Source organism: Diabrotica undecimpunctata, chromosome 1 (genome assembly GCF_040954645.1).
Source record: "Diabrotica undecimpunctata isolate CICGRU chromosome 1, icDiaUnde3, whole genome shotgun sequence".
Lineage (NCBI taxonomy): Eukaryota > Metazoa > Arthropoda > Insecta > Coleoptera > Chrysomelidae > Diabrotica > Diabrotica undecimpunctata.
In genome coordinates this window covers 145,083,013-145,096,324 of record NC_092803.1, presented here as the reverse complement: position 1 = coordinate 145,096,324, position 13,312 = coordinate 145,083,013, and the positions used below count along the sequence as shown (strand labels likewise).

At 32.5% G+C, this 13,312-nt stretch overlaps 1 protein-coding gene across 1 annotated transcript in view; it reads left to right on the top strand.

Annotated features, from left to right (window-relative positions):
- The window catches only part of LOC140435722 (zinc metalloproteinase-disintegrin-like NaMP), a 501,897-nt gene that overhangs the window by 416,255 nt on the left and 72,330 nt on the right, over positions 1 to 13,312 (top strand). The window contains exon 6 of the mRNA XM_072524445.1: positions 5,840 to 5,955. Within this exon, the coding sequence (XP_072380546.1) occupies positions 5,840 to 5,955 (116 nt within the window). The remainder of the gene's footprint in view (positions 1 to 5,839; positions 5,956 to 13,312) is intronic.

Below are 13,312 nucleotides of genomic sequence, written 5' to 3'. Positions count from 1 at the left end.
TCTGTTCTATATCTATTTTATTATCTTGAATAATCCTCTTTACTTCTGTCCTCTCATTGTCTATCCTTTTCTTGTAGTCATTCCGTATACTTTTTATTTCATTTGCTACTTTTTTCTCTGCAGCTTCAAGTTTTTTATCCATTTGTTTTACAATTTTATTATTATTATCTTCTATTTTCTTTTCTAATTTTCTATAATTCTCTTCCAATTTCTGTTCCATTTTTTTCATGTCTTCTTTGACTTCTTTTGAATTCTCTTCCAATTTTTTTATGTCTTCTTTGATTTCTTTTGAATTCTCTTCCATTTTCTGTTCCATTTTTTTCATGTCTTCTTTGATTTCTTTTGAATTCTCTTCCATTGTCTTGTTCATCTGCATCATTAATGACATTAAAGCTGCCATATTGACATTTTCCTCTCTTTCTGGATTCATTTCTGCAGTATCTTGTGGAACTTGAACTAAACTCTCCTCTTGTATAGGTTGTGTTTCTACTTCCACATCATTTTCATTCTTTTTGCTTCTTGTACCTTTCTTTCCTTGAGACATTTTGAGACTTTACTTGTTCAAATATAATTAAAAATAAATTCTATAATTTTTGCTTTCTAATGAAAATTAATTTAATTATATGAGAGCACTTATCTTTCCAAACTAATTCTTTTAAATAGAGAGCCACCGCGTTGGGTGCCAAATTGTTATGATGTGTTTTTTGTTTGAATGATGAGCAATGAGTATTTTTAATAATATAGGGTTTTTATCGCGGTTCTCAAAGAATTAGCTTGTAAGTACTTTTTTAAATTATCTTTATTATAACTATTATGAAACACACATATATATCTAACCTAGCCAATGTAAATTTAAAATAAACTATCTTTAAATTGATGTTCTTATAAAACTAATTAAATTCTATAGACAATCTAAAATTTAAACAAACTATCTTCAAAATTGAAATTGCTATGACACTAACTAAATTATATTAACAAATTTTTGTACCTTTCTTTCACTGAATGCCTAAATGAACTGTTTTCCACTAAGTATATAGATTCTAATCACCACTGAATGTCTTCGTACTTCAGTTATCCTTGTTTTTTTGTGAAATTACTTTTTCCAATTATCAGCTTCTACCAATTTAAGATATAGTTTTCTTCACCAGCATTTATACACCACCAACCAAACCAGCAAACAGCATTTATATTTATTCTTCTTTTCAATATACCAATATCCAATTATTATAAGTTGATTTATACTAATCTCCAACCACAATATAATTTAATTTCTTCCAATATACTTTTATAATCTTCAATAATTATTTGTGTATAATTATAAATGTGCATTAATTATATGCATAATTTTTAATCTTCATTTAACTCACTATATTAAACAATTTGACTATTTGTACCTGATTCTCTGACTCCAAATAATCTTTCATATTTCTTACTAAACTTTTCTGACTGACTTCTTGAAAATTCTGAACAATTTACTTCACTAAATGTGTCTAATAACTTTCATAATAAACTGGCCTGACTTCTGACTAAAAACTTCCAAAAACTGCCCAAAAACTGACTTCACTAAGTAAATGTATCTATCTTCTAACTAACTTTCATGATAAAACTCAAAAACTGCCATCTTGAATCCAAATCACGGGTATTTATATGTTTTTTCGATTTCTAGAACCATCTCGTAAGATATCATGTTCTATTTTGTTCTATTAACTACTTGTCTGAATTTTCTGGAACAAACCATTTCGCAAACATGGCCATCTCCGGAGATCCAGAGAATTCCATTCTTTTCTATTAATAATTTTGTTTACATTTAGGCTTTTCAGATCAGAATATATAATTAAATTAGTAACTAACACTCTAATTTAATAAAATACACAATTCAAATAATATATTATTATAATAACCCACTTTATATTCGTATATATTCTTAAACGTCACTTCAGAGTATAAATATCTGTCAATCTCCGAGAGTATTTTTGGTTGCCTAAGCACATGGCTCACTTATATATATTTACAATATTAAAATACAACTTTTTATAATTATTATATGCTAATTTATTAAAATGCCCTCACATAAATATATTTTTATAAAATTCTCTAGTATATAACTTATTTAAAACAATCAAATACTTTTTTATATCTAATATTATGTAGTATATAACTTATAAATTATTTTCTATAAACCCCAATTGTCACAATATATATATATATATATATATATTTATTTTTTTTTATAGCCCTTTTTCTATCCGAATTGTCGAATAAAGGCCTCTCTCATTTCTCGCCATTCATCCCTGTTGTGTGCTAGGCGTTTCCATATTGGTCCGGCGACTCTTTTGATATCGTCGCTTCAGCGCATTTGAGGTCTTCCTCTTGGTCTCTTCGCATCGTACGGTCGCCAGTTTCCGACTTCTTTGTTCCATCTATCTTCGAGACGTTCGTTGTGTCCAGCCCATTTCCATTTTAATTTAGCTGCCTGTTTCGCGGCGTCCTTTATTTTTGTTTTGTTCCGGATTGGTTCGTTCGTTTGCCGATCTATTAGTGAGATACCAAGCATCTGTCGTTCCATGGCTCGCTGAGTTTTTCGAATCTTGTCCATGTTCTTTTTTGTGAATGTCCAGGTTTGAGCTACGTAAGTGAGAACGGGAAGGATACAAGAATCGAACACTTTGGTTCGAAACTTTTGGGGTATCTTTTTGTCTTTCAGTATGTATGAGAGTTTTCCAAATGCGGCCCATCCCATTCTTACTCGTCGGCTATTTTCTATGTTTACCTTGATATTCTGGCCCAGATATATGTATTCTTCTACATGTTTCACTTTTGTTCCTTGGATGGTTATCGTCGGTTGATCATCTTTATTCGACATTAGCTTAGTTTTACTCAGATTCATTTTCAGTCCTTTTTTTATGGATTCCGTATGAAGCTCATCGATCATCGTCTTCAGTTCTTTTCAGCTGTCGGCTATTAGTACTACGTCATCTGCATATCTTAGATGGTTTAAATACTTTCCGTTTATCGATAGTCCCTTCGTTTCCCAATTTAGTGATTTAAAGATGTCTTCAAGTGCGGCAGTAAATAGTTTTGGAGATATGGTGTCTCCCTGTCTTACTCCTCGGTTGATTTTTATTGGCCTCGTTTTCATTCCGTTATCCATCGTGACTACCATTTCAGCGTGTTGATATATATTATGTATTAATATCCTATATCTAGAGTCTATTCTGCTGTTGACCAGTGCTTCCTCAATAGCCCATAATTCTATGCTGTCAAAAGCTTTCTCGTAGTCTTTAAATGCTAAACAGATTGGTAAATTGTATTCGTTAACTTTTTCTATTAGGACCTTTAGTGTGTAAAGATGGTCACATATACTGAACCCTTTTCTAAATCCGGCTTGCTCTACTGGTTGATATACATCGAACTTTGTTGTCAATCTATTTGTAATTATTTTTGTGAATGTTTTATAAAGTTTTGATAGTAGTGATATTGGACGATAATTTTTTAGATCTGTATTGTCCCTTTTTTTGTGTATTGATAATGTGTTAGCAGTATTCCATTCCTTTGGTATGTTTCCTTCAAATAGGCATTTATTAAAAAGTATTTTTAGGTACCTGATGACTTCTTCTCCGCCTTCTTCCAACATTTCTGCCAGAATTCCATCACTATCCGGTGCTTTATTTCTTTTTAATTCTTTAATTACATTTTCTATTTCTACTTCGCTTATTTCGGGCATTACTTCAGAATTTACGTTTGTTATTTGTCTTTTCAGATTTTGCTTTAAAGCGTCGAGGGGATCGTTTCTTGAGCGGTATAACTCAGTATAGAAGTTTTCAACTATGTTTGATATCTGAGCTTTGTTTGTTTCTAGTTGGCCTTGTTGATTTTTCATAGTTATAATATTTTTTTTTCCTAATTTCGGTTTGGTATATTTCAGATTTTTATTTTTCTCTATCACTATTTCTACATGTTCTTGTTGATGTTTTTTAATATCGTCTTTTGTCTGTTTTCGTATGGCTCGATTAAGTTCTTTGTATTCGGTGGTATTTCTTTTGTTTAGTGACAGGAGCTCTTTTCGTTGTTTCAGCATATTCTTCGATTCTGCACTTATTTTGGATTTTTTGTTGTTATGGCGGGTTGCTACTTCTGAGCTAGCATTCAATATAGTATATATTTATATATATATATATATATATATATATATATATATATATATATATATATATATATATATATATATATATATATAATTAGGATTTCATTAACCACATCAATATTGATAATAATAAAAAACGCATCAATTTTTGTTTTCATTTGACGTGCATTTTTTTTTCACGTGCAGTATCACGGTTGTGCACTTATTATGGTTTGTTGCTTTGTCTTAGACGTGGCAAAAGAAACCCAAATGCTTGGGTTGTTAACACTTTTTTTGTATTTTTACGAGACATGATATAATTTAGAATTATAAAATAAAATTACCCAATGCTTGGGTTAACACTTTCTTTGTATTTTTACGAGACATGATATAATTTAGAATTATAAAATATAATATAATATAAAATTCTACAATAATCTAATATATTTGATATATATAATTATTCATTTTTTTAAATAAATTACTAACCAACAAAATTTCAATTTCTCGAAATATTTGCACTCAAGTATAATATATTAGTTATTTAAAAAAAAAATTCCAATCGCACCAACAGGCGCCTCAAAGCAAATATTGTCTACATCGATGCACTATTCACAACAAATTACAAAGATAATTAACTAATTGTATTTGAATTTCACGAGACGATGATGGGCACTGACTGAAGATCACCCGATAAGGTAATTTTAAAAATATCAAACACATAGCATATCCCCTTAAAATGCACTCTATAATCTCTATTGAAGTTCTTTGGACGAAGTGTCGAAGTGAAGTTAATCGAGGCGAGTTGACTCTCTACATACTCGTGAAGTCGAGTAATGTAGTGTGATACTTCGTATTCGAACTTCGGGCCTTTGACTTCGACGCGAAAACCGACACAGAACGGAAGCAGAACGAGGCGAAGCCAAGCCGTATGAAGTACCTGTCTACACACTCGTACTCGCTGAACTTCGATCAACTTCGCGAGTAGTGTAGTGGCCCGTTTACACTTTAAAGTACGTTTTTTCTGAAGCATCTGTTGCAATCATCGCTGAGCTATCGAAAGTATCTAACCCTGGAACTGCTAGCGTCGATCGTTGGCGACTGGTCCAAGAGCAGACACAGCCGCAAACGCGACTATAGTGGCTTGTGTATATAATTTTAGGAATTTTTTATTTGAGAGATTGTCTTCTGGAAACACTGGATATGGAATACAGTTTATAGACGACTTTTTCATATACTGTTTTAATGTTCAAATTTTGTGATGTAAGTGAGTAAAAATGTAAGTACATATACTCACTGCTGCAACAAAACCACTTATTTCCTAAACAACGGACAACTCACTGATCAAATCATCGCTTTATTTAAAACACTCCGCTTGCAATCATCGCAGCGCTTAGCGATCATTGCTCAGCGACGATCGCTCAACGATGATTGCAACAGACGCCCTAGTAAAAACGTACCTTTACCTGGAAATATTTAGTTTACGCAACAAATTACTGCGGCGCGCCTGGCCGAAGGTTAAGGAACTATTGCTAAGTGATTCTTGAATCAAATACATTTATACATTAAGCAGTCAAATATATTTACATAAAATAATTATCGTGGTACTGTGAAATTTATAATTAAATTTTCTATATAAAAGCTGTGGTTTTATTCTTAGTTATTGCAATTTATCGGAACTTAATATGACTGCACAGCTTTTCTTTTTTTCAGCAGAAACATCCTCACGTCATCTTCGAAGCCCGCACAAAGGCGAGCAAAGGGTGCGCGAATTCTGGAAGCATGGAATGGAGGGTTAATCCGCACTCTGGGTTTTTTCCTCATAGTATAAGGTAGGTTATTTAATTATTATAAATATAAAAGTACGGTTACATGCTCTGCACATATGCAATTTACTTTTCCTAATAAAATTAATAAACAATTGTAGTATTCAGTGACGTTTTGTCATATGTGAGTTTGAGAGCTGTGGCCTAATCCAAAATTTTTTTCACGAATATGCATAAATTAAGGATTTATCTATAAAACAAAACAACAGTCCTTACAATAAAAGCTTCGACCAAGCATGCATGTTGATTTAATGTATATTTCGTAATAAAATAAATTAAACTTAGGTGCATATACGAAATTTAAAATAATACATTCTTGGTAAAATGATATACAAGTTCTAAATATGGTTCTAAATAAGTTAGAAACAGGTCCACACCCCCAAATCCAGACGAAGTTGTTTTGATATCTAGGTAGATATGCTATATGGAGTTTTTTTAGTTTCGCCAAGCATTAATACCTCAGAAAATATCTGTAGTATATGACTTTACGAATATAGGACTTGTTTTTTGTTGCCAATTTAATTTTTGGACATTTATTATGTCTTAATGCATCATAACGTATACATCATACATTCAAAAAAAAAGTTGGAATATCTCGGACATACTACACGTGGAGAGAAATACACCTTGCTCGAACTGATTATGCAATGAAAGATACAAGGAAAGAGAAGCATAGGGAGGCGTAGAATGTTATGGCTGCGCAACCTGGGAGAGTAGTACGGATGTCTTCTTCTTCTTGATGTGCGTATCCGTTACGAATGTTGGCGATCATCATGGCAATCTTTATCTTATCTGCAGCAGCGCGGAAAAGCTGCACAGATGTTATATTAAACCAGATTCTAAGGATTTTCAATTGCTTCTTCTTCCAAGTTGTAGGTACTAATGTCATTATAATATGATATAAAAGAATCGCTATATGGTGATTTTGCGGTACACGACGACTGTGGCGTCCTGACGATTCTGTTTCGTTTAGATGCGTTTTGAAGGTGCTGACGTCTAAATCTATTTAAGTAAAGTTGAATGTGTTATTGTGCTTCTAATGCCAATAATAATGGCAAAGACTTCAGTTGAAGACCAACGTGTTTACCGAAGACCTCAAACTCATTTTCTTTGATCATAGAGTTAATAGTATCAGCTATCTCTTTTAATTAGCTAACCATGCTCGAGAGCTGAGCTATTTTCTTCTTTTTTGTTGGATGTGGATTAGAAGGAGGTGTAGTTTCATGAAAAGACTTTTTATATCAAAGAGAGGTTGTGATACTTGAAGAAGGCCCCCTCCGATTAAAGGTGCATCTAGCTTTTCCGATGCGTGCTCTAATCTCCTGGTTGTTGGTCCATTAGGTATTTATTATGGTGCCGAGGTAGTTGTAGTGCGTCACTCTTTCTACAGGGGATTGATTGACGTAAAGTTGACCTTCTGTTGTCCTTTTCTTGCTAATTATCATAAGATTTGTCTTCTTAACGTTTATATTGAGTTCATATTGTTGACTGTAATACGCGATTTTGTTCATAAAAACTTGTAGGTCTTCTAAGTTGTCCGCAAATACTATGGTGTCATCTACATACTAGTTACTTGACTAAAATACTAGCATAGTGCGAACTAGGCTTAAAGATTAGAATAATAAAATTTGGGGCAGCTCGCCGTGCAAGGTCAAATGCTATCCCGAGTGGACTATAAATCATATATAGTTTGAAGTACAGTTTAAAATTAATTTATTTTTCGCCCGTTTTAAAATACTCAAATATAAATCTTAAAACCAAGTATGGAATTACGGTACAAAAAACCCGTACATCAGCTAAATTACAGTCTAATTACCAAGCCCATCAGCAATTTTAATTCAATTCAGACAGGTCGTCATCAATTAATTTTATACAAATATATGTAAATTTCTTTTAATCAGTTCAGTTGTAATTGAGTTAATCAAAATTCTGTTACTTGTTCATTTAAAAGGACAATTTAAAAAGCACTTTCGAGAGAGACAACACTTAAGTGATGCGATAATTTGGTCCAAACGTATATAAGTTAAAAATTCAATATAAATACCAATAAAATTAGGTTATGTTCTTTTAATACCTCAGCTACGAATTTCTTGCAAGTTTTGTTAGTTTAAAATCTTTTGAGTTTTTCGTTATATAGCCCAAAACAAAGGTCTATTAAAGTTGAATATTTTTCAGTTATTCACTAAAAATGCACATCGTTGATTAAAAACAGTTTTCAATCTATGGAGATTGGAACCGTTTAGCCACGATAAAGTACAATAACCTGGTAAGAAGAAGACGGGAAGCATTTTACACATGCATCCTATACGTTGGCACCAGGGCGCTGAAATCAATGAACCTTTGATACACACTATTACGTTACAAAAAACGCCAGTGCATAAAAACAAATAAATATTTTTTTTATTTATTTATAAGTACAGATATAACTATTTATCGTATTTAGTATTATTATTATATCATGTAAAAGTAGAGGTAGGTACTTATAACTGGACACAACGTAAGAGATAATTTTAACTAGTGGTTTGTACCATGGCCTTTATATATGGCCATATGCTACCAGCAGCAAATTAAAGTTCTAGAACTGTTTAAATGGCTTATAAGTAAATAAAGTTTTAGGAAATTGTTTTAAATATTTATTAAACGTATATTTTACATAGCAAACAAATAAACAAACACTGTAAACATAAAAACTTAGTCACTTTCATCAGTTTCCACTAAATTGGTTTTACATCGGTGACAGGTAATCGTAGTTTCACTGTGCTCTTGACAGACAAAATTATCACATTTGTCACACGATTGTGACGTAAATTTATTTTTCTGTCTTCAACATATGGCGCAACGTCCCCGCTTTTTTCTTGGTAGATCATGTTTTTGTGCCTCTTCTTTAGGTTTGTAAGTGGTTAAAAATAACTGAATATCTGAAGGTAACGACGACATTTTAGACCTTTTCTCTAAATGAGATTTCATAAGTTCAAATGATAAATTTTTAAGAAAAATTCTTTTTGGCCTCTTTGCGTTGTTTTCCTTACTGTTATATAAAATCTGGACATTTATTCCAGCAACATTGAAAAGAGCATAAAATAATGCTAAGGGCCACCTTCTGCTATTTTGCGAAACAGAATATCCCCCACATAATTGGTCGACTGTATCGACGCCACCCTTGGTCTTATTGTAGTCAAGAATTATCTCGGGCTTTCCAGTTTGTTCGTCAATTTTTCCATCATCATGCATAGTAGAAAGTAATACTACAGATTTTGACTTTTTCGGAACGTAAGACACCATACACACCTCTTTTTGAAAACCATGGCACGAAGATCCAATTGCACGATCTTTGTGGGGCAAAAACTCAAGAGGTATTTATTTTTTCGCATAGTACCAATGGTTGTAATTTTTTGTTTCAAAAGTGAACATGCCAAAGAATAGCTGGTGTACCAATTGTCGGTGGTCAGATTTCTATTAGTATCTTTTATATGCGCAACTAGTCTGTTTACTATATCAGATGGAGAGTTAGATTTACAGTAGGGCCCCTCAGGCTGTTTGCCACAGTAAACTTCAAAAGTACTGGTATAATAAGTTTCGGCATCTCAAAGCGCAAAAATTTTTAAACCGTATTTGGCCGGTTTATTCGGGATATATTGGATAAAGCTGCATCGTCCTCTAAAAGGTTCAAGTTTTTCATCTATGGTTACATAGTAACTGTGATTATAATATTTCTTACAGTTCTCTTGAAACTTGTCTAAAAATACTCTAATTGCCGCCAGTTTATTCAATTTTTTACGTTGTACTCGTGTTTCTTTATCGTCAAACCTTATACATCGCAGCAATAATTGAAACTCCCTTTAGCTCATGCAGGCCCTCAAAATTGGCAAACCTGTTCCGTCATTTGTCCACAGTTCCTGGACATTAGTCCGATTTCCTTTTTTATTGCCAATTAGAAACAATAATCCAAACGAAGCCATTATTTCAGATTTACTTGTAACTTTAACTGCTCTTTCTCTGCTATAATTAATCCCCTTTCTCTTTTTTTCAATAAACAGATTTGTAAAATGCACGATATCATTTATAATGCTATCATCAATTAATTTCAAAAAATCCTCAATCTCGGTGAAAAAGTTTTTTGCAGTTCCTTTCGGACCAGGCTTCCTTTTTAAAAGATTTTTTGAACTGGTCTTGGAAGTTTGTGAATGGTAACTAGTTTTTCTCCATTTGGTTTTCTTATTTCTACCGGTATAAAAGTTATTACCGATTTCACCAGGCAGACTGTCAGAATCTACTTCCATATCAGAACCGGAGTCACTAGCATAAACAGCCTCATTTTCCTCAATGTCTTCCAACTCTATCTCTGAACCTGAAATATGGTCTTCTTTGGTTACAATCTCTCCGTCTTCTTCGCTCCATTCTCTGTCATCTGAGTCATTAATTTCTTCTATATCAGACCTATCTTTTAAAATTTTTCGAAGCTCTTCCTCCGTAAGTCCTTTTGCCCTAAAATAGAGTAAAATGTAAGTTTTGGCAACGCTGTAATACAAAGACACTGATAAACGACATTTTTTTAGCAATCTAAAATTAGTAATAGTAGAAAAAATATTATTATAAAGAAAAAAATAAAAATTAATTCACTTACATGACTGGACGCGTGGTAGCAAAAACTGGCAACGCTGTAATACAAAGACACTGATAAACGACATTTTTTTAGCAATCTAAAATTAGTAATAGTAGAAAAAATATTATTATAAAGAAAAAAATAAAAATTCATTCACTTACATGACTGGACGCGTGGTAGCAAAAATGATCCAATTAAATTTAAGTTGCCGTAGACAAAGACGTTAACGAAATTAAATCGCACAAATTCAACTAACACTTCCTCGTCAATTTCTAGGAAGATACTGAGGGTTTAAAAACAAATAACCCAATAGTCACGCGCCACCCAGTCATAAAGTAATATTGGTAGCACTATTGCACCAGCGTCTCCACTCGAGGGTTAAGATTTATATTTTTGGATAAATTTCTATCTCTTCTCATTCCTTTGTTTTTCGGCTCTACTTTTGAGGGCCTCCCAGACTGAATTCTACGCAATCCGTAACTAAGTGTTCTTTGGCTATTTCTTCTACTAATGGAAGTTGGCTGTACAAATATTTTCCTGGCACTAGGTCTTTTTTCTTTTGACAGCAATGTAAAAAAGTCGTAAAATGCCGAAGGCGTTACTATTAACTAATATTTTTATTGAATGTGTTTAACATTTTCCCCATATGTTTTCTGGGATTATTCTTAAGCATATTTATGAACGAGTTTGTAATATTCTCTAATTTATCAATTTCCCCATTATAGTTTTCATTAACAGAAGACGGCTAAATTTCTGTAAAAATCATTCCCTCTTTAAGAAACTGTTCGTCTGTCTGTCTCTGTAATGTGTGCAAAGTACTTTAGAGTTCATTTGTGAAACTGCTGAACTCGTATATATTCTAGAAAAATGATACTTCAATTTCTTTACCCTCACTTATTTTTGCAAAACAAACTCAATCTTTAAGAGATAGCATAGGGGAGTTCTTTAAATAGATTTTTTTATTTAGCTCCATGAGGACACAAATGTTTACAGAATGCACCTCCTTGGCCTGCAGGACAATCACACATTTCGATATCGGAGTGCCGTACATATACAAATGTATTGTCAGACGACACATATTGTACATATGATAGATAGTTCTATCTATAGGATTTTTATGGCCATCGGCTTATAGTTTTAAAACATTATCTTCTTTGGATATTGTGGCTAATAAACAAGTTTCATGGTATATTTTTGCAGCTGCTGGAGCGAGTCCTCATTAGAATATTCTATAAATACTGCTTTGTCATCACTTATTCTCAAAAAACTGTAAGCCTCGGCAAGATGTAGAGCATGGTCGTTGTGTGATACCATCTTAAATTAGAAAAATAAATCTTTAAAAGTATACCTATTAATGGGATTAATTATAGATAAATATTATTACCTATAATTTGCATTATTTAAGAATTTAATTGAAAATCACACAGATATAAATGCACATGTACAGGTTGATTTTATATATTTGTCCTTATTGTTTTTTTCTAAGACCTATGTGCATACTAGTGATGTAGCAAATGTCATTTTTCAAACATTTGCGAATGCGAATATTTAGTTTTTTAGTTTGGCGCCAATTACACTGTCCCAAGAAAAACTTTTGAATGCTTTCTTCACTTTTTCAGTCAAATCTTACTAATTTGGGGCCAATAAAAAAGAAGACAATAAATAAAATAATTTATTAGCTCTAGTTTCCTTGGAGGTTGGCTTTCCTTTCCTTTCCTCAATGGAGGTTGGCTACTATAATTTTAAAATCTTCTCTATCTTCAGCTGTTCTTATTAGCTGTTCAAAATTTAGCCCTGTCCATTGTCGGATGTTTCTGAGCCACGATAGTCTTTTCCTTCCTAGGCCTCTCTTTCCCTCGATTTTTCCTTTCACTATAAGTTGGGCATATTAGTACTTATTATTTCTCAGTATGTGGCCTAGGTATGATGTTTTTCTAACTTTTACTGTGTTAAAAAGTTCTCTTTCCTTGCCTATTCTATGCAGCACTTCTTCGTTTGAGGTATGCGATGTCCATGAAATTTTGAGCATTCTCCGGTAGATCCACATTTCAAAGGCCTCCAATTTATTTACGGTTGATGTTTTTAGGGTCCACGTTTCAACTGCATATAGAAGAGTCGACCAGACGTAGCATTTTGATAAACGTAGTCGAATTTCGAGTTTTATTCGAGAATCACAAAGCAATACAATAGGCATTATATGCTATTATAGTAAATTAGGATAAAAATGATAGTTTTTTTATATATTGAATTAACATTGTAGTCCAGTCGTCAGAGAAATGACCCCTAAAAATCATACGAACAAGCTGAATTTTGCAAAGAATATTAATTTTGGGACACCAAATAAGATGCAAAAAAGTTTTAAATAAAAAATGTAGCTGAGATAATTTTAAATAAAAATATTTATAAGCAGCTTTTGTGTCGAATAAATCGTTCTCTTAGAAACAACGCTTAAAGCGATCGTCGATTTTGCATGTCAGTTACGCGCGAGAAATCAATGTTCAATAAAAATTTGATATCTTTTGATCCGAATGTCCTATCGACAAAATTCAAAATGCGTTTTAAAGGCAAAGAGGGCAGCTTTCGTTTTGCTGTTTTTACATTTTGCCGAGAATTAACTCAGTTTTTATAAAGGTGATAAATAAATTAACGTAGCGCAATTTTTGCCATTTTTTACGATTTTCGTGAGATCAATAAAATTGATCACTTTTTTATGTAGTAAATTTTTTATTCTTAGTGATCAGTTTTTAAAACTTATGACAT